A 20,331-nucleotide genomic window follows, 5' to 3' on the forward strand; every position below is an offset into this window, starting at 1 on the left:
GAACTGGAGGTATTTTAAGATTCATCTGGCAGTGGTTTGTAGGCTACATGGGAGGTTAAAAGGGCCTGCCAAAGGTAGTAGCAGTGGGAATTAAGAGAAAAGAGTACACATGGAAGATGCTTCTGAGAGAAGATCAAAAATAATTGGTGGTCATAAAATAAGTCTCAATAAAAGCAAAAGGATTGAAACTATACAAAATTAGAAATAAGTACAGAAGGACACTGGAAATCCACAAATATGTGGAAATAAAACAACAAGTCCTAAAAGCCAATGAATCAAAAAAAGAAGTCACAGGGGAAATTAGAAAATAATTTGAGATTAATGAAAATGAAAACACCATATACCAAACTCATGGGATGCAGAAAGGCAGTGATCAAAAGGAAATTTATAGCTGTAAACACTTACATCAAAAAGCAAAAAAAGATCTTAACTCAATATCCTAAACTTCCACTAGAAAATAGAAAAAGAAGAGCAAGCAAAACTCAAAACAAGGAGAAGGGAAGAAGTAAGGGTTTGAGTGTAAATAAACAAAATAGAGAACAGAAAAGCAATAGAGAAAAACCAACAAAACCAAAAGTTAGTTCTTTAAAAAGATCAGCAAAATTGACAAACCTATAGCTAGACTAACCAAGAAAAAAGAGAGAAGACTAAAATTGTTAAAATTAAGAAAGAAAAGGGGTATATTAATACTAACCTTACAGAAATAAAAAAAGATTATAAGAGAATGTAATAAATAAGTGTATGCCAACAAATTAAATAACCTAGCAAATTCCTAGAAAGATACAAACTACCAACACTGATTCAAGAAGAAATAGAAAACATGAATAAACCTGTTACAAGTAAAGAGATTGAGTTAATAATCCAAAAGTAAAAATAAAAAGGCCAGGGCTCAGGAACTGATGGCTTCACAGGTGAGTTCTACCAAATGTTTAAAGAAGAATTAACACCAATCCTTCACAAACTTTTCCAAAAAAAAGAGAAAGGAACACTCCCTAACTCATTCTATGAGGCCAATATTATCATAATACCAAAACTAGACAAAGATACCACAAGAAAAAGAAAACTATAGACAAATATCTCTTATGAATGCAGACACAAAAATACTCAACAAAATACTAGCAAACTGAATCCAGTAGCTTCTTAAAAGGATTATACTCCAGGACCAAGTGGGATTTGTCTCAGGAAAGCAAGGTTAGTTCAATATATTAAAATCAATGTAATACAGCATATTAATAGAACAAAGGAGAAAAACCCATTATCATTTCAATAGATCCAGAAAAAGCATTTGGCAAAATCTACACTATTTTGTGATTAAAAACAATCAAGAAACTAAGAATGAAAGGGAAATTCCTCAACCTGATAAAGGTCAACTACACAGCTAACTTAATGGTGAAAGACTGAAAGCTTTTCCCTTAATATCAGGAAGAAAACAAAGATGTCCACTCTTGCCACTTCCGTTCAACATTGCACTGGAGGTTAATCAGAGCAATTAGACATGGAAAAGAAAAAAACATATGCAGATAGGAAATGAGGAAGTAGAATAATCTCTATTTTCAGATAACATGATCTTATATAGAGAAAGCCAGAAAGGATCAATGCACAATAAACAAGTTTAGCAAGCTTTCAGGATACAAGATCAATATACGTGAAATAGTTAAATTAGATTTCATCAAAATTAAAAATACTTGTGCTTCAAAGGACATTATCAAGAAAGTGAAAGAAACCATATAATGGGAGAAATATTTGGGTCTAGTATCCAGAATATAGAAAGAACTCTTACTACTCAATAATAAAAAGATGGATAACCCAATACAAAATGAGCAACGATTTGAATAGACATTTATCCAAACAAGGTAAATAAATGGACGATAAGCACATGAAATAAATCAAAAGCACACTGAGATAGCACTTAGCATCCACTAGGATGGTTATAATCAGAAAGATGGACAATAACAAGTGTTGGCAAGGATGTGGAGAAACTGGAACCCTCACACTTGTCGATAGGAATGTAAAATCTTACATTTAGAAAACATTGTGGGAGTTCTTCAAAAAGTTAAACATAGAATTATCATATAAACCAGCAATTCTACTCCAAGGGATATATCCAGGACAACTGAAAACATATGTTTCTACAAAACAAAGGCTGATAGCAGCATTATTCATAATAGTCAAAAACAAGAAACAACAAATGTTGATCAACTGATGAATGGACAAATAAAATGTGGTATAACCATACAAGGGAATATTATTTGGCTGTCAGAAGGAATAAAATATTGATACATGCTGTAACATGGATAAACCTTGAAAATAGTATGCTTAGTGTAAGAAGCCAGACATTAATGTTACATATTGTACCATTCCCCTTAGATGAAATGTTCAGACTAGGGAAATCCATAGGGACAGAAAGCACATTAGTGCCAGAAGTTTGTGGAAGGGGGAATGGGAAGTGACTACTAACAGATGCAGGGTTTCTTTCTGGAGTGATGGAATTAATGGTGATTATTGCACAACCTTGTGAATATATTATAAACCACTGAATTATACACACTCAAGTGGTGAATTTTATAGTAAGTGAATTATATCTTAATAAAAAAGAATAGTTAGCAACACACTGAATATAGCTTGGGGCAGTGTAAGGGTGCTAAGAATGTAGATGATAAGCAAAAGAGACAGAAAAAGGAATGACGTCAGCATCATGGTGGAGCAAGTTGTTTCCCTTGGTCTCTCCCCTTTAAGTTACAACTAAATGGACATTCATTAACTAGTAGAGGATTCCCTGCACAGCACAAGAGGACATCTGAGAGATCTATGCAACTATACATCTGAAAGTGGTAGGACTGGATCCCCAGGAGACAGTGGAACTAGGTGAGTGCACTCCTCCCCCTCCCTCGTGGCAGCAAGCCAGGTCACAGATCCTCACACAGTGGCCAGGCACAACTGTAAGAGAAGGCAGGGACAGCTCAACCTGCAAAAATGCTTTTGGAGTTGCAGCCTGGCAGGCGGGAGCACTTGCGGTGCCACAGCAGCCCCATCAGTGAGAACACTCTACTTCAAGTGGCAGCAGCTCAGTCTCTGAGAAGGCGCCTGCCCACTGATCACAGCACAGGCAAGAAGGCACCTACCCACTCAGAAGGTGCCCCTGCCATGGAGAACAGCAACCCATGGGACGCACAGAGTGGTGGCTCAGCCCCTGTGTGGGCACACCTCACCCCTAGTGTAACACAGGCAAGAAGGTGCCCTGCCCACTCAGAAGGCATCCCTGCCCACAGAACACAACATCCCATGGGACCCACCAAGTGGGTGCCCCTCCCGCCTAGCATGCAGCAGCTCAGCCGGTCCCCTGCTGAGCACAAAGGCCCCGCCTACAATGTCCACCCAGCCCGCCCAGTGCAAAGGCCCTGCCCATACATGTGAGTGCAACCTGCAGAACAGCTGCAGCCAGCCCGGGCAAACACAGAGTAGCTCTACCTGCACAACATCCAGAAGACAAGGCAGGGTCAGAAAACAAAGCTCCTGTCCATCCCCGGAAGTGGCAGGTGGAATCAGTGACCTGATACTACTGCAAATGTTCTGTCAAAGGATCAATTCATCAAACACCATGACAAACTTCAGTAACACTTCAGAGCAGAAGGAAAATGACAAGTCTCCAGAAAGCAATCCTGAAGTCACAGAAATTTATAATCTAAACGACAGAGAATTTAAAACAGTTGTCATAAAGAAACTCAATGAGTAACAAGAAAACTCAGAAAGACAGCTCAATGAGCTCAGGAATAAAGTTAATGAGAAGGAATACTTCACCAAAGAGATTGAAACTCTAAAAAAAACCAAACAGGAATTTTAGATACGAAGAACACAATTAATGAGATAAAAAATAATCTAGAAACCATAAAAAATAGAGCTGATTCATGGGGGGTAGAATTAGTGAATTAGATGACAGAAATACAGAAACGCTTCAGGTAAAGGAGGAAAGAGAACTAAGATTTTTTTTTAAATGAAGAAATTGTTCAAGAAATATCTATCTCAGTTAGGAAAAGGAATATAAGGATTATAAGTATTCTAGGGGCAGAAAAAAGGGAAAAAGGAGCAGAGAGCTTGTTCAAGGAAATAATAGCTGAGAACTTCCCAAACCTGGGGAAAGAACTAGACTTACAAGTACATGAAGCAAATCAACCTCCTAATTACATTAATGCAAAAAGACCGTCTCCAAGACACATAGTATTAAAATTGGCAAAAGTCAATGACAAATAAAAATATTAAGGGCAGCAAGGCAGAAGAAAATAACCTACAAAGGAACCCCTATCAGGCCTTCAGTGGATTTCTTGGCAGAAACTTTACAGGGTAGGGGAGAATAGAGTCAAAATACTGAAAGACAAAACACTTTCAGCCAAGAATACTCTATCCAGGGAAACTATCCTTCAGACATGATGGAGAAATAAAAGGTGTCCCAGATAAACAAAAGCTGAGGTAGTTCATCACCACTAGACCTGCCTTACAAGAAATGATGAAGGGAGCCCTCCTACCTGAAACAGAAAGGCAAATGTTTGAGCAAGGAGATAAATAGACAGACAAAATTAGAAAATTGCAGCTCTCTATCAGAAGAGGTTAGCAAAAACTTAATTGTAACATAAAAGATAAAGGGAAAGAAAGCATCAAAAATAGCAATAAACAGGGGCTGGCCCCGTGGCCGAGTGGTTAAGTTCACGCGCTCCGCTGCAGGCGGCCCAGTGTTTCGTTGGTTCGAATCCTGGGCACAGACATGGCACTGCTCATGAAACCATGCTGAGGCAGCATCCCACATGCCACAACTAAGTGGACCCACAACGAAGAATATACAACTATGTAACGGGGGGCTTTGGGGAGAAAAAGGAAAAAAATAAAATCTTTAAAAAAATAATAACTATAAACAATTTAGTCACAAACTCACAACACATAAAAGAATTTGTGACAATAACTCAGAAGAGAAAGAAGTAAGGGATGGAGTCTGTTTAGGCTAATGGAGACAAGAGGCTATCAGAAAATGGACTACCTCGGTTATGAGATCTTTTATACAAATGTCATGGTAACCACTAAACAAAGAATCAGAATAGTGACATGAATCATAAATAAAAAGAAAACGAGAAAATCTTCACAGAGAACCACCAAAATGAAATGGCAGTCAGAAATACAAGAAAAGAGAAACAATGGAAATAGAGAACAAATGGAAAACAAGAGATAAAATGGCAGCATTAAGCCCTCACTATCAATAATCACTCTAACTGTAAATAGATAGAATTCTCCAATCAAAAGACACAGAGAGGCTGGATGGATTAAAAAACAAGACCCAACAATTTGCTGCCTCCAGGAAACACATCTCAGCTCTAAAGACAAACATAGGCTCAGAGTGAAAGGATGGAAGATGATACTCCAAGCAAATGGCAAGCAAAAGAAGAGAGGTGTTGCCATATTTATATCAGACAAAGCAGACTTCAAGATAAAACAGGCAATGAGAGACAAAGAGAGGAAGTATATAATGATAAAAGGGACATTCTACCAAGAGGAAATAACACTTATGAATATATATACACCTACAACAGGAGCACCAAAGTATTTAAAGCAACTACTAACAGACCTAAAGGGAGAATCTGACAGCAACACAATAATAGTAGAGGCTCTCAACACCCCACTTACATCAATGGATAGGTCATCCAGACAGAAAGTCAACAAGGAAACAGTGGCCTTAAATGAAACATTAGGTCAGGTGGACTTAATAGATGTATATAGAATGTTCCATCCAAAAGCAGCAGAATACACATTCTTCTCAAGTGTACATGGAACATTCTCAAATGTAGACCATATGTTGAGAAACAAGGCAAGCCTCAATAAATTTAAGAAGGTTGAAATCATCTCAAGCATCTTTTCTGACCACAATGCTATGAAACTAGAAATCAACTATGAGAAAAAAGCTGAGAAAGCCACAAATATGTGTAGACTAAACAACATGCTACTGAACAACCACTGGATCAATGACAAAATCAAAGGAGAAATCAAAAAATATCTGGAGACATTTTGGTATGGAGACATACAACATACCAACTCATGGGATGCAGCAAAAGCAGTACTAAGAGGGACATTCATAGCAACACAGGTCTACCTTAAGAAACAAGAAAAATCTCAAATAAGCAAACTTAAACTACACCTAACAGAACTAGAAAAAGAAGAACAAACAAAGCCCAAAGTAAGCAGAAGGAGGGAAACAATAAAAATTAGAGTAGAAATAAGCAAAATAGATACCAAAAACACAGTACAAAGGATCAATGAAACTAAGAGTTGGTTCTTTGAGAGGATAAGCAAAATGGACAAACCATCAGCCAGACTCACTAAGAAAAAAACAGAGAAGGCTCAAATAAATAAAATCAGGGATGAAAGAGAAGAAATTACAATGGATACCACAGAAGTACAAAGGATTATAAGGGAATGCTATGAAAAACTATATGCCAACAAACTGCCTAGAAGAAAATGGATAAATTCTTAGACTCATACAGCTTCCCAAAACTGAATTAAGGAGAAATAGAGAATAGACCAATCACAAGTAAAGAAATTGAAATGGTAACCAAAAACCTCCAAAAAAACAAAAGTCCAGGACCAGATGTCTTTTCTGGAGAACTCTACCAAACATTCAAAGAAGATTTAATACTTCTCCTTATCAAATTATTTCAAAAAGTCAAAGAAAATGGAATGCTTCCTAACCATTTTATGAGACCAACATTACTCTGATACCAAAACCAGACGAGAACAACAAAAAGAAGGAAAATTACAAGCCAATATCACTGATGAACATATATGCAAAAATCTTCAACAAAATATTGGCAACCAAATACAGCAATACATTAAAAGGATCATACATCATGATCAAGTGGGATTTATACCAGGGACACAGGGATGGTTCAACACCTGCAAATCAATCAATGTGATACACCACAATAACAAAATGAGGAATAAAAACCACATGATCATCTCAAGAGATGCAGAGAAAGCATTTGACAAAATCCAATATCCATTTGTAATTAAAACTCTCAATAAAATGGGTATAGAAGGAAAGTACCTCAACATAATAAAGGCCATATATGACGAACCCACAGCCAACATCATACTTAAGGGTGAAAAACTGAAAGTCATATTTCTGAGAACAGGAACAAGACAAGGGTGCCCACTCTCATTCACCCTATTCACCACTCCTATTCAACAGAGTACTGGAGGTTTTGGCCAGAGCAATTAAGCAAGAAAAAGAAATAAAATGTACCCACATTGGAAAGGAAGAAGTGAAACTCTTGCTGTTTGCAAGTGACATGATTTTATATATAGAAAACCCTAAAGAATCCACCAGAAAACTATTAGAAATAATCAACAAATACAATAAACTTGCAGGGTACAAGATCAACTTAAAAAATCAGTTGCATTTCTATACACTAATAACAAACTAGAAGAAAAAGAATTCAAGAATACAATCCTATTTACAATCACAACAAAAAGAATAAAATATCCAGGAATAAATTTAACCAAGGAAGTGAAAGACCTATACGCTAAAAACCATAAGACATTATTGAAAGAAATTGAAGACGACATAAAGAAATGGAAAGATATTCCATGCACATGGATTGGAAGAATAAACATAATTAAATGTCCATACTACCTAAAGCAATCCTATCAGAATCTCTATCAGAATCCCAATGACATTCTTCACGGAAATAGAACAAAGAATCCTAAAATGTATATGGAACAACAAAAGACCCTGAACAGCAAAAGCACTCCTGAGAACAAAGAACAAAGCTGGAGGCATCACAATCTTTGAATTCAAAATATACTACAAAGCTATAATAATCAAAACAGCATGGGACTGGCACAAAAACAGACATACAGATCAATGGAACAGAAGTGAAAGCCCAGACATAAAACCACATATCTATGGACAGCTAATCTTCAACAAAGGAGTCAAGAACATACAATGGAGAAAGGAAAGTCTCTTCAATAAACGGTGTTGGGAAAACTAGACAGACACATAGAAAAGAATGAAAGTATACCATTATCTTACACCATACACAAAAATTAACTCAAGTATATTATATTATATATTTAATATATATAATTATATAATGTATATTATATTACATATTTAATATATAATTATATTATATATATTATACATATTATTTATATATATCATATATATATAAAATAGAATAGTACTCAGCTATAAAAAAAGACAAAATCATCCCATTTGCAACAACATGGATGGACCTTGAGGATATTATATTAAGCAAAATAAGACAGACGGAGAAAGACAAACACCATATTACTTCATTCATATGGAAGATATACAAATACATGGATAAAAAGAACAGATTGGTGGTTACCAGAGGGAAAGGGGGTGGGGGTCGGGGTAAAGGGGCACATATATACGGTGACGCATAAAAATTAGACTATTGGGCGTGAGCACAATGCAGTCTACACAGAAACTGATACATAATAATGTACACCTGAAATTATACAATGTTATAAATCAATATGACTTCAATAAAATAACTGAAAAAAATTTTTCTAAATAAAAGGAGACAAAAAAAGTCACAAAGTTTTCAATTTGGCTTGGGGATGGTCCAGAACAGGGAGAGCAGCAGTCTGGAAGACAGAATAAGCACTATCATGGGGATGCTGAGATTCAGGTGCTGACATGGCATTCAAGTGGAGATACGTGGTACAAAATTCATAATAAGGGCCTAGAGCTCAGAAACACGTAAGATCTTGAGACAGCTGAAATCATGAAATTTTGGAGAATATAAAGAAGAGAAAAAACATCAAACACCTGGGGAGCCCTTACTCTTGGTGATAAGAATAAGTAGTGCCAAAAAAGAAATAGAAGAAAAGAAACAGAGACGGACAGGGACACAGAAAGAGAGATTTCCAGAAGGCAGGGTGATAAACCACAGCACCTACTGAGTAGAGCTGAGGATGAGGACTAAGAGGAGATGCCTGGGTTTGGGGTAGACGCTGTAATCAATCACTTGCTATATGCTTCTCCACTGTGGTGAGCTGATGCTCCGCCTTTTACCCACGATAAACACACTCTGGCTCACTAAATTACGGTCAGAAGCTTCTTCCCTTAGAATCAATCAGGAAGCATCAGCAGATACAGCTAATCAATCTACATCTCTCAGCAACATCATTCAATAAACGTTTGTACTCTACTCTGCACTTTGACACCCCAATTTACTAAAATTTACAGGGGTAATGTATTCCTTGGCTAGAGCCCTGAAGTTACAGATCAAGAAAATTTATTCTTATTCTGTCCTTTAGAGCCATTTTCTTCTCTGTAATAATTATGAGGTTTCATTCTGCACCTCTTCTCTGTTTATGTTAAGTAAATACTAATACTAAATAAAAGTTTTCCAAGTAATGTCAGACAAAGAATTTGATTCTAACACATTGGAGAAAAAAAAAGATTAGGAAAGATTCAGTCTTAAATTATCAAGATATATTTCTAAGTAACTTTTGGAAATTATGAAGCTATACTGGAGTTTCATGTCCTCTGTTATCTTAAATTTGATCTAATTTTAATGTCCTCTTTATAATAATTTAATAACCCATGATAGAGACAATTTCCTGTATTGTTTCAGAGCACATTGTGTGGCACCAGCATCAATAATAATCATACGTGGTTACCAGTTTGAAGGGCCAGTCTAAGAAGATGTTTGGTTATCATTTGATGAAGCCAACCTCCCAATGAGATTTTAAACTCCTTTAAAGAATGTATTTTCCCACCCAATTATTCTTTAAACTCTTCTGCGTCATGAATCCAAAAACAAAATGAAAGAGGCACAGCACCTTGCATGTATTAATAATAGATGTCAAAGAAATATGTGGCAAATGATTGGTTGATGATTGTTCCCCCACGGTTTCCAACCCTCTGATCCAATCAGAGCAGAGGTAGAAACCAGACACTGAGAAAAAAGTAACCATTAATTATAATCATTTTAGTTTCTGCACAATCTATGTGGTGTGGAACATCTGGGTAGATATTACAGACCAAGGCAGTTAAAGATAGCATATTTAACTCTCAAACAGAAATGATTACAAATTTGTTAAAATGGGATTTTCTAAAAGCAGTTAAAATGCAGTATTCTATCAATCACACTTTTAAATTTATGTTTTCCTACATGAAATTTCAAAACTTTACAATTTAAGTAGAGTCTCTTTGGTAGATTCCATGTGTCTCATGACAATGCTCTGAAAGGTCGCCAGCTCTAATGCCTCCTGGCGATTGTGAAATTCTTCTACATCCACTAAACGCAATTTTCTGCAAGAGATAAAAATGAAAAGCGATTTAAGTATGAGGGTTTTTGCATTTAATATTTTTGCTAATTAATCTCTTCTCAAAAACTATGATAATTTAGGTTTTATCATTAAAATTTGTGTTTCATAAAATTAAATATTCAAGAGCATAAGATATTCCAACTTTTAAAATAATTAACATAATTCAATTCAACAGGAACACTGTGACGTTATGAAGCCGCACTGTGAAGTAGAAGGCTGCAGTGTCTGGGATTTGATGGATAGTTTAGACTGAGTTTTGCTTTCAATCTGGAACAATTAAAACAGGAAAAGAGGCAGGGCTCAGAGTTTACAGGGCCCCCTGCTCCTAACACAAAAACTGCACCCTCTCTGCAAAGAAAGCATCCCTGATATTAGGGAGTCATGGAGTGAGGGAGTTCTCACAAATAACTAAGACCCCGTGTATCACAATCTTTTGAACCTGTCTGGTTTTAATTATTTTAGAAAAGACAGCGCTTACTCCAGTCAACAGTTTTCAATGCAACCCCTTATCTGATTACAATGCAATGGATCTTTGTAATATATGTGGTTTGCTCATTTCAGAACTTTCTCTGGCAGATTAAAATAAAAGGACAATATTACCTATTAGTATCATTGTGTTATTTACCTAAATTTAACTACAGATTCCTTCCCTACTGGAGGAACTGCTATTTGATTTCCATTGTAATTAAGTGATTTCTATGTTACCTGAAAGATAGTAAACACTATTAAAAACATCAGATTTAATCTTCACTTAAATACCAATGCAAAATCCTGGCTAGTAAACAAAACACATTTCAAATCTACTTATCTATATTCTTTTCACAAGCTAAAGTCCATCTCTTAGGTTATAATGCACTCACTACGTGGCGTCGATAATACATTAGGCACAAAATAGGTTTGACCATTGCTGGAGTGCCTTTGATAACGTGTTATTCTGGACAACTGAGCAGTGTAGTGTTTTAAATAAAATACTTCTAAAATGTAGCATAATAGCACACACCAAAGGTAATCTGCTCTCCATGCTTCTTGGCCAACGTTTTCAAGCTGTTTTTCCATTTTAAAGCTGCAGCTGTCAATCAGCGTAGAGGTGCACGTGGTGTGAAGCACGCTGACTAAGAGTATTGCTAGGGAAGGAGCCCCGGAATTCGCTTTGCTTCTGAGCCACCAACCGATTTTCCCTGCATCTCCTTAGTGTTGGGGCCGAGACAGAATTCTAGGCACAAGCCAGCCATCTTTGGTGTTTTGAGATTAAAAGGTCTTTATAGAACTTTTAATGTACAACAACTTTCCCTGAAATCTCTGCTGAGAACACTTCCCATTTGGTCAATAGGCTGAATTGTTAAGAAGATGGGAAAAATACTACCTTTCCTACTTTCTCAGGACAATCTCTACAATAACCTAGCGGTAGAACAATAGTTTTAACCACTGCTTTAAAACTACGCAAAGAATCAGGAAAAAAGGTTACTCACTATCCCTTAGCTTGAACTTGGTTAGCAGAAGGAAAATGCTTGTAAGTCTCTAAAAGTTTTATGATTATGAGTCTTCTAACCACCAAAATATCTTATTCATCTCAATTTTCTATTCATAGAGCCAAATAACAGCCTCAAATCACCCAGACTGTGACCCTCAGGATCCTCTCTGAACTCTCTCTATCCCTTACCTGCGACAGCCAATCAGACAAATTTTTGTAGACTCAGCTGTCAGTCACACATCCTTCCTGCCCGCATACCCACCACCTGATCATCGCAGGCTGAAACCCACCTTGAGCTGGGTCCATCACTGATTTCAAGCAGAAGAGATTTCAACAGTCCTAGCCCAACACTCTAGACTCGACACCTAGTCAGTTGCTGACTTTGATCTCTGGTTCTCAAAGCTAATCTCACTGCTTACTGGAACCAAGTTGCCCCCAAATCCCACTCCAAGTGCCCACATTTCTTGCTTGTTCCATGAATTTTACTGTTACAAATATGTCTTGTTCTTGCCAGCCCCCTCCTTTGTCCCATTCAAAGTAGCACATTTTTGTGTTCTGTGTTTGCTTTTTTCACTTATTAATCCATCCTGGAGATCTTTCCATATTAGCTTATTGAGATTTTTCTCATTTGTATTTCATAGCTGTGTAATGTTCCATTGCGTGCATGTGCTGTAACTTACTGAGCCAGTGAGCTATCGATGGATACTTGGTTGTTTCCAGTCTTTTACTTTTATAAACAAATGCAATGAGCAATAAAAGAGCCTTATACCTATATCATTTCCTACATTTCCTCTCATAAACAATAAAGAACCTTAACCCTATATCATTTCCTATATTTTCAGGTGTATTTGTAGGCTAATTTCCCAGAAGTGAGATTGCTGGATTCAAGTGTAAATGAATTTGTGATTTTAATAGCTGTGGCTGGATTCCCCTCAAAAAGGTGCCATTTCTTCAAATCTCACCAAGGAAGTATGATGTCAATATTTTGGAATTTTGCCATTCTGATAGAAATAAATGATTTCTCGGTGTACTTTTTATTTCAATGTCTTTGCATTTCTCTTATGAGTTACATTAAGTATCTTTTTAATATGTTTAAGAGTGACTTAACATGTATCCTTTCTGAGTACAGTAAATGAATCCACAGTGTTCTAATCTAGCAATATTTTCTTGGGCTCACTTGGGTCAAATAATGAATTTTTAAAAACCCATTTTATCTTTTAAGATGAAATTCACTTTCTTAGACATCTGTCTTTTATATTCAACTATTGTAATTTATATCCTATGATAATTCCTACACTCATATATACACTATATGTACATGTGTCCTCATACATACACTATTTTTCAAGCAAAAATATCTGCTGTGCAGGTTGTGACTGCATTACAAATGCTATCTCTGACATTAAGTGGGTTCTATAAGCTTAAATACTGAAGGACATGAATGTGCACATTCCTACCTAGACAGCATCCCTTCAGGTTTCCACACTCGTGCATTTTAGAGTTATTCAGATGATTTTTTAGGTTGTCATCCCCCAACTCACTGCCACACATAGAGATGTAATACATTTTCAAGACCTGCTGAGATTCAGGGTAAATGACTGTCACCCAGAATAAGGACACCCTGTATCTCCAATGCCAGCTTCTACTCAGAGGGGCAGCACTCATGACTGCCCACCCTTTCTTAATATTCACATAGGGAGTAAAATGACTCAAGCCTGCAAAGGCAACATAGGAGTTGATGGGGTCCTCTTTCCACCCACAGACTGCAGAGCTGCTTTCTCATTTGTCTTTATCCTGGACGCCTTGAGGTTTGCTTCAGTTGCTGCTACTAACACCTCTGCCACCATGACCATGGGCACTAATTTTGGACACATCTACTGTTTACTGTTTTCTTATCTCAGTTTTGCTACTCTTTATTTCCCTTCCTTCCTGCATTGTCTTGTCTCTTGCCTCCTGACATTGACTAACAGGCAAAGTCTAGCCCTTTATGGACAATCCTAGGCAATGGAGCCCTCCCCCAGCATCCAGGCCAGTGTGTTCTAGCAATTCCATCCGTGAATGGATGTAAAAGAAAACAATTGTGGTGTTTTGAAAATGGAATGTATTATTGTATGTAGAATCTTTTGTGAAAGTGATATACTACACTGCATGACCTCATAACTGCAAGCAGAATTAGCTCATGGGCCTTGTCAGGGAGAGGTATTTGAGCCCCAGTACCCAAGAGAAAAGAGGTGAGAAAAACACGGGGCAGGGAGATAGCCTCTTCTTATTCTTATAAGCCAATTTCAATCAAAGAAATCCACAGTGTACAATGGAGAGCTGGAAGGATACACTTTCTAGCAGTATGTAGTCTGACCAACAAAAGCCAGTTTTATGCTATACATGTACATGCATGTGGATATACATATGTATATGGTTATATGAGGAGAAAGAAAAATATGGGAAGATACCCACTAGGTTATCATGGGTCTTGTGCTGGTTTGGTGGAAAGAAGGGCAGGTATGAGGAAAAGAAAGGCTGGTGGGAGTCAAAGTAAAGGAAAAAAGACTGCCCTTAAAAAGTGTACATGATCGGGGCTGGCCCCGTGGCGGAGTGGTTAAGTTCGCGCGCTCCGCTGCAGGCCGCCCAGTGTTTTCTTAGTTCGAATCCTGGGCGCGGACATGGCACTGCTCATCAGACCACGCTGAGGCAGCGTCCCACATGCCACAACTAGAAGAACCCACAACGAAGAATATACAACTATGTACCAGGGGGCTTTGGGGAGAAAAAGGAAAAAATAAAATCTTTAAAAAAAAAAAAAGTGTACATGATCACACTTATGTACTGATGTAAATTACATAAATAAAGACATTAAATTAAAATGTGTTAAACAAAGGAAGAGAGGGAGAGAGGGATGGAGTGAGGGAGGGAAGGGGCCTTGAATACCACAAACCCACAGTCATTTTACCTGTGGGAGAGCAAGGGACGAACTAGGGAGCCTCTGGTCGGATGGTGGCAGAGCTGGGGCAATCCTGGATGGCTTTGCTTCCTGAGAGCAGACCCCAGGAACAGGGTGAGGGTTAGGTGCTCCTGTGCACTGAGGATCTGAACTTTGGAAGGAGTTCAGAGAAGCTGGTTGGTGATGCCCTCCCTAGTGTGTATGTCCAGGGGTTTCCCAAAGCAGACAACAGCTGTGCTTCTGAAACAACCACAACTCTTAGCTATGATTTGCTGGTCTTTGCTGGTCTGTGGGAGGCAGAAAAAATGTTCTCCTTTATCGTACTCTCATGCTATAAGGACAATACAAGCAATAAAAGCCAGGAGACCCTGGAGATCATGTCACAGCACCAGACCACCTTGGAGACCAGGGTATCATCTCTTTTATTATAAGGCAGGAACAATCCAGGTTTTGAGGGGGCACAAGGGAGGCCTTCTTTAAGAAAAATAAGATAAATCTGTATTACTTTTGCACATTTTATAAAAACACATGTCCATGGGTGCATATTGTTAGGACAATATTGCTAGGACCCCCAGTGCCTTGGAAGGGGTGCTGCAAGGGAGGGGATATGAAGCTAGAAGTTCTAAACTTGGAGGCAAACCATCCTCAGCCCTAGGGCCAAGCTCTTTAGCTCCACAGCACCATCAGCCTCCACACCCAGCTCTGCCAAGCACTCGCCACGCCCAGCTGCACCATCCCACCACAACAGTGCATATGAGGTCATGCATGATCCCAACAGTCACCCAGGAACTTTACTTCATGCCATTCACACAGGCAATATTCCTAGGTTTCCAAACACTATAGATGAGTGTAGCAGCTAATGCTCTGTGGGATTTAAAACAGGCATGACAATTCAGCCCCTTAACTATGATTATCCTTTAGAGTATGTGTGGTAACGGGGTGGGTAGGATTGGGTCAGAGATGAAAGGTGACGTTCACTGGTTCTCTATATATGTCTATGTTGTTCATTTAAAACCATATTTAAATACTTATGTTTAAATTTGTCATTTTTTTCTTAATTTGCAACTAAAAAAGTAAAAGAAAGAATTAAGATGTGCTAAAATAACTTTCAGGGGCCAGCCTGGTGGCGTAGTGGTTAAGTTTGCGCGCTCCACTTCAGCAGCCCAGGGTTCGCAGTTTTGGATCCTGGGCACAGACCTACATACCACTTATCGAGCCACACTGTGGCAGCATCCCACAAATAAACTAGAGGAAGACTGGCACAGATGTTAGCTCAGAGACAACCTTCCTCAAGCAAAAAGAGGAAGACGGCAACAGACATTAGCTTAGGGCCAATCTTCCTCACAAAAACATAAAAATACAAAAAAAAATAAAATAACTTTCATCTCTCCTTTAAAAAAGTCCAATGAGTCCAGAAATACTCACTTAAAAGTACCGTGCCACAAATCCAGCACAGCCAGCATCGTAGGGTTCATTGCGTTCAGGTGATCCCTAATATAACTGCTTGCAGACAGAAAAGATTTCCTCCAAGGTTTTGGAAGAATTTCCATCCTGAAAACAAAGAGAAAATATTTAGTTATCGTCTTTAAAAATCAAAAGAAAGTATTTTTATAGTCAATGTACTTTTTTAGTTGTAATGGTTTAAGTTTAATAAAAAACATGATGTATCCCTAATGGTAATAACAAAACATACAATTACGTTTAAAATATATAAAAGTCACACTCATTATGGTTTAGTATAATTTCAGGGTAATAATTAATACATTTGAAATTAGATTTAATTCTTTAACACATAAGGTAATTAATTTTTTTCTCTAACTACCTGATCCTATTGAGTCCACAAATAACTCATAATGATCAAACAGTAGCCAGCTATGCTTCATAAATATCTTGAAAGATTCTCTTAATTTCAGGACATAAAAAATTTACATTTTTCCTTTATTTTTAAGATATTTTAAGGATATAGTCCAGTCTGCCTTTGGAAATCCCCTTGAACTTCACCTTTGTTAATGTGTAAAGGTCATTTACAAAAGCACAAACACTAACATTCCTACTTGAAGACATTTATTCTGGAACTCCCATGACATGAACAGTCATCTTTTGTATATTGCAGATGTGTCATGTTCATCTTTCAGAGTATATTTAAACATTGACATTTTATGTCTATAATTTTTCTACTCTCATTGATTTTAAACACTTAGTCTTGCTTTATCATAGAGTAAGTTTAATTTAGTTTTTCAGTTGTGGCTATACCACCTTCACAATGACAAAGGATGACTTTTGTCTATCCCCAGTAGAAAAGCTGTTCTCCATAGAAGATGTGTTGGAAATGGCTACATGACTGGTTTTTTTTTTTTTCTCATTATGGGAAACAATTTGGGGCACTTTTAAATGATATGAAGGAAACAAAGTAAAACTGAATTGGTTACTTAATCATACAAATATAAGCTCTATTCTTCAAACCCAGTAAGAGATTTATTCCTAAATGTTAATTACTTTACGGAAAATATATAGGAAGTGGATTTTCCCATTGTGTTCTATATTTTAATCCATGTAATAAATTGAAATATATTCTATATACTCATATTTTTATACAACATTCCCAATGTGTTTGTGGGCATTCAAATTGCCATCAAGCTTTTATATCCCTATTAATCTGAAGCCTGTGCTAGGAGCTGTGGAGATACAAAGATCTATATTCTTTCACCAAGGTACTTATGTTTTAACCACCCAGGTGTCCATCTATGTGTCTCTTTGTCTACCCAACTTTCCATCAATTTGTAAATGTAACACATTAGGGCTTAAATACATAAATAAATAAACAAAGATAGGAAGAACAATCAGTTGCACATATGAAGTATGTAAATAAACACACATACATACATGAGAAGATATAACTGGTGTACAAATACAGACACATACACAGGAATGGTCACATAACCAGTATTCGTAGAACAATGTGATTGCTTACTCAGCACGATGGGGTAGAAGTTCTCCTGCCTGTTTATCATCTTCTTTTTCTCTAGGATCTTTTAAAACAAAATCAACTAGAAGAAAATTGAAAAGTTATGATCAATAACCTTATACTAATTGTAGTATACCTCAAAGCAATTGCAAAACTAATTTCATTGAATTAATTCTTTATGTTATGTTTTCTAAAATAATGAGCAATTTGTGCATTTACAAATAAGAAAATGTTTTAAATTTTATGAAAAAATCTGATGTCTCTGTCTTTGAGAGTGTATGTTCCCTTTCTTAACAACGTCCCTGTTCTTTCATTTGAGATGATAATTTCTTTTAATATTACATTTTCCTTTATAGCTATTCCATCAGAAGTAGTTCTCGTTGAACTAAAGGTCAATAATACAGAGCGGCAATAGTTTCCCTTCACTGAGGAAAGATACAAATTGCCTCGTTGTCTTTTAAATTGCTTAGGAGCACAAAACAATCTTGTTATAAAAATCAGTAAAGTGAGCTATTTCGCTTTTGTCCTCTGTGGTCTCTAATTCACATTTATCTAATTTTCCTGCCTGTCCTTCAAGATGCTGTTTCTAAAATGCCAACATGTTATTACCCCTCAGCTTAAAATCCTTTAGCATCTTCTCTTTAAGTGCTTCAGAAAAGCATGTAAGGCTCTTCATATTCTGTCGCCTTCCCAAAGATGCACCCTCTACTTTGGCCAGCAGAACTGCTTACAAGCCTGGAACAACCTTTCATGTGTGTCCGCCATTGCTCACACCATTTCCTTGGCCCAGCATGTTCCCCAGTACACTGTTCATCCTTCAAGACTCCGTTCAGGTGGCCCCAGAGTCCTTCCCAACAAGTGGGGCATGACTTTTTCTCCCTTAGAGCGGGTCCTCCATTTCCCTCCTCACTGCACCTACTACTCTGATATGTAATTTAGTGATTTGTCCATCTCCCTCATTACACTATGAACTTTAGAGGTAAGGATTTGGCTTTTTATTTTTATATTACCATGACACTCAATAGGAGTCTTAAATGCAATGAATGCTTTTCTCCCTGAGGGGTCCCCAGGCCTCTCCAAAACATTATGATTTCTTCAACTCTGAACATAACATCAATTATACCAGGTTTACTAACACAACCAATTGGAGAACCTTTTTAAAAAGTATAGGTTCAAAAGTATCAATTTTAAACAGTATAGCCCTGACTCTTGAGATTTTAATTCAGATGGGTCCAGAAATTAGTATTTTAAAAACGATTCTGATGATTAGTCAGTCTTAGAATCTATTGTTCTATATCACGAGTTAACAAACTTTCCACGTAAAGGGGCCAGATTGTAAATATTTTCAACTTTGTGAGCCACAAAGTCTCAATCATAACTATTTAATTCTGCTCTCATAGCTCAAAAGCAGCCAAAGGCAATATGCAAATGAATGTGTGTGGCCGTGTTCTGATAAAACTTTATTTACCAAAACAGGCAGTGGGCAAGACTGGGCCTGTGAGCTGTAGTTTGCCAGCTCCTGGTCCATAGCAACAATTTTGTAATTAATCACATTCTAATTTATGATATCAGCAATGTTAATGTTAACTAAGTAGTTAATTAATGTTAATTAATTACATGTTAATTAATATATCCCTACTAATAGAAAGAGTTTTTAAAAAAAGTTTTGTTATACTTTATTAATGAAATTTGCCTACGATCTTAAGCAATGTAACAGCAATACAAGAAAGAGCATAATAAATATAATAAACAGTTACAAGTGTAGGTATTGACTTTCTATTAAAAAAATTTATCCTTAATGAGTCACATATTCAAATTAGAAAGCAAGGAGAAATACCGATTTACCTATGGATTTTTTTACACTAAGAAGGTAATCTTCTCTCATTTCATCAGATAGTACAAGTATGCTGTTAGTGAGGACTTTCAGATGTTGGGGAACTAAATTCAATACATTCTCTAGCCAAGAATCTTCCATTGGGGCTACATGGTCCGTATCAATTCCATGGTGAATGTAATAGTAATATCTCTACATAAAGGAGACCAGAAATGTAGATGAGTTTAGTACTATAACAAAAGAAGTGTGTTTATCAAAAATGAAACTACAAAGCAAAATTAAAACTTTACAAGAACAAAGTATTTACAAATCATAAAAATACATTTTATGTAATTCATGTAGGCATTATTTGAGATCTCCTAAATTCAAAAAAATATATATTTCATGAAAATTAAAGCTCTTATCTTAGTTCATAACTCCATTTTAAAACATAAAGTTATACTACCAAATCTATGAAGTACTGAACAGAGCACACGTGGAAGTAGAGTTCAGTGTTTTATAAACATGTGAAAATTTGGTATGCCAGTTTTTATCCTTTTCTTACTGATCATCAGAATTTGATCTTAAAGCCTCATGTGAATCAGTATTCCTAAACATGAATCTCAGAAATGTTACACAACAGGATTTAGGAAACTCCCAACTGGCCTATTAACATTCCACACTAGAATTTTATAGCTGCTATTAAATGTGTGCATCAACTATTCATTTTAAGACCAGATAGTATTTCTCTAATAATAGACATTTAACTTCAATATATTTTCACAAGAAGTTTTTATATG

General features: G+C 36.7%; 1 protein-coding gene across 1 annotated transcript in view; it reads right to left on the bottom strand.

Annotated features, from left to right (window-relative positions):
• The window catches only part of DNAH7 (dynein axonemal heavy chain 7), a 235,411-nt gene that overhangs the window by 190,268 nt on the left and 24,812 nt on the right, over positions 1 to 20,331 (bottom strand). The window contains exons 7-10 of the mRNA XM_046658055.1: positions 19,564 to 19,744; positions 17,725 to 17,800; positions 16,179 to 16,304; positions 10,208 to 10,327 (exon numbers count right to left, since the gene is read on the bottom strand). Of these exons, the coding sequence (XP_046514011.1) occupies positions 10,208 to 10,327; positions 16,179 to 16,304; positions 17,725 to 17,800; positions 19,564 to 19,744 (503 nt within the window). The remainder of the gene's footprint in view (positions 1 to 10,207; positions 10,328 to 16,178; positions 16,305 to 17,724; positions 17,801 to 19,563; positions 19,745 to 20,331) is intronic.

The sequence above is a fragment of the Equus quagga genome, chromosome 4 (genome assembly GCF_021613505.1).
Source record: "Equus quagga isolate Etosha38 chromosome 4, UCLA_HA_Equagga_1.0, whole genome shotgun sequence".
Taxonomy (NCBI): Eukaryota; Metazoa; Chordata; class Mammalia; order Perissodactyla; family Equidae; genus Equus; species Equus quagga.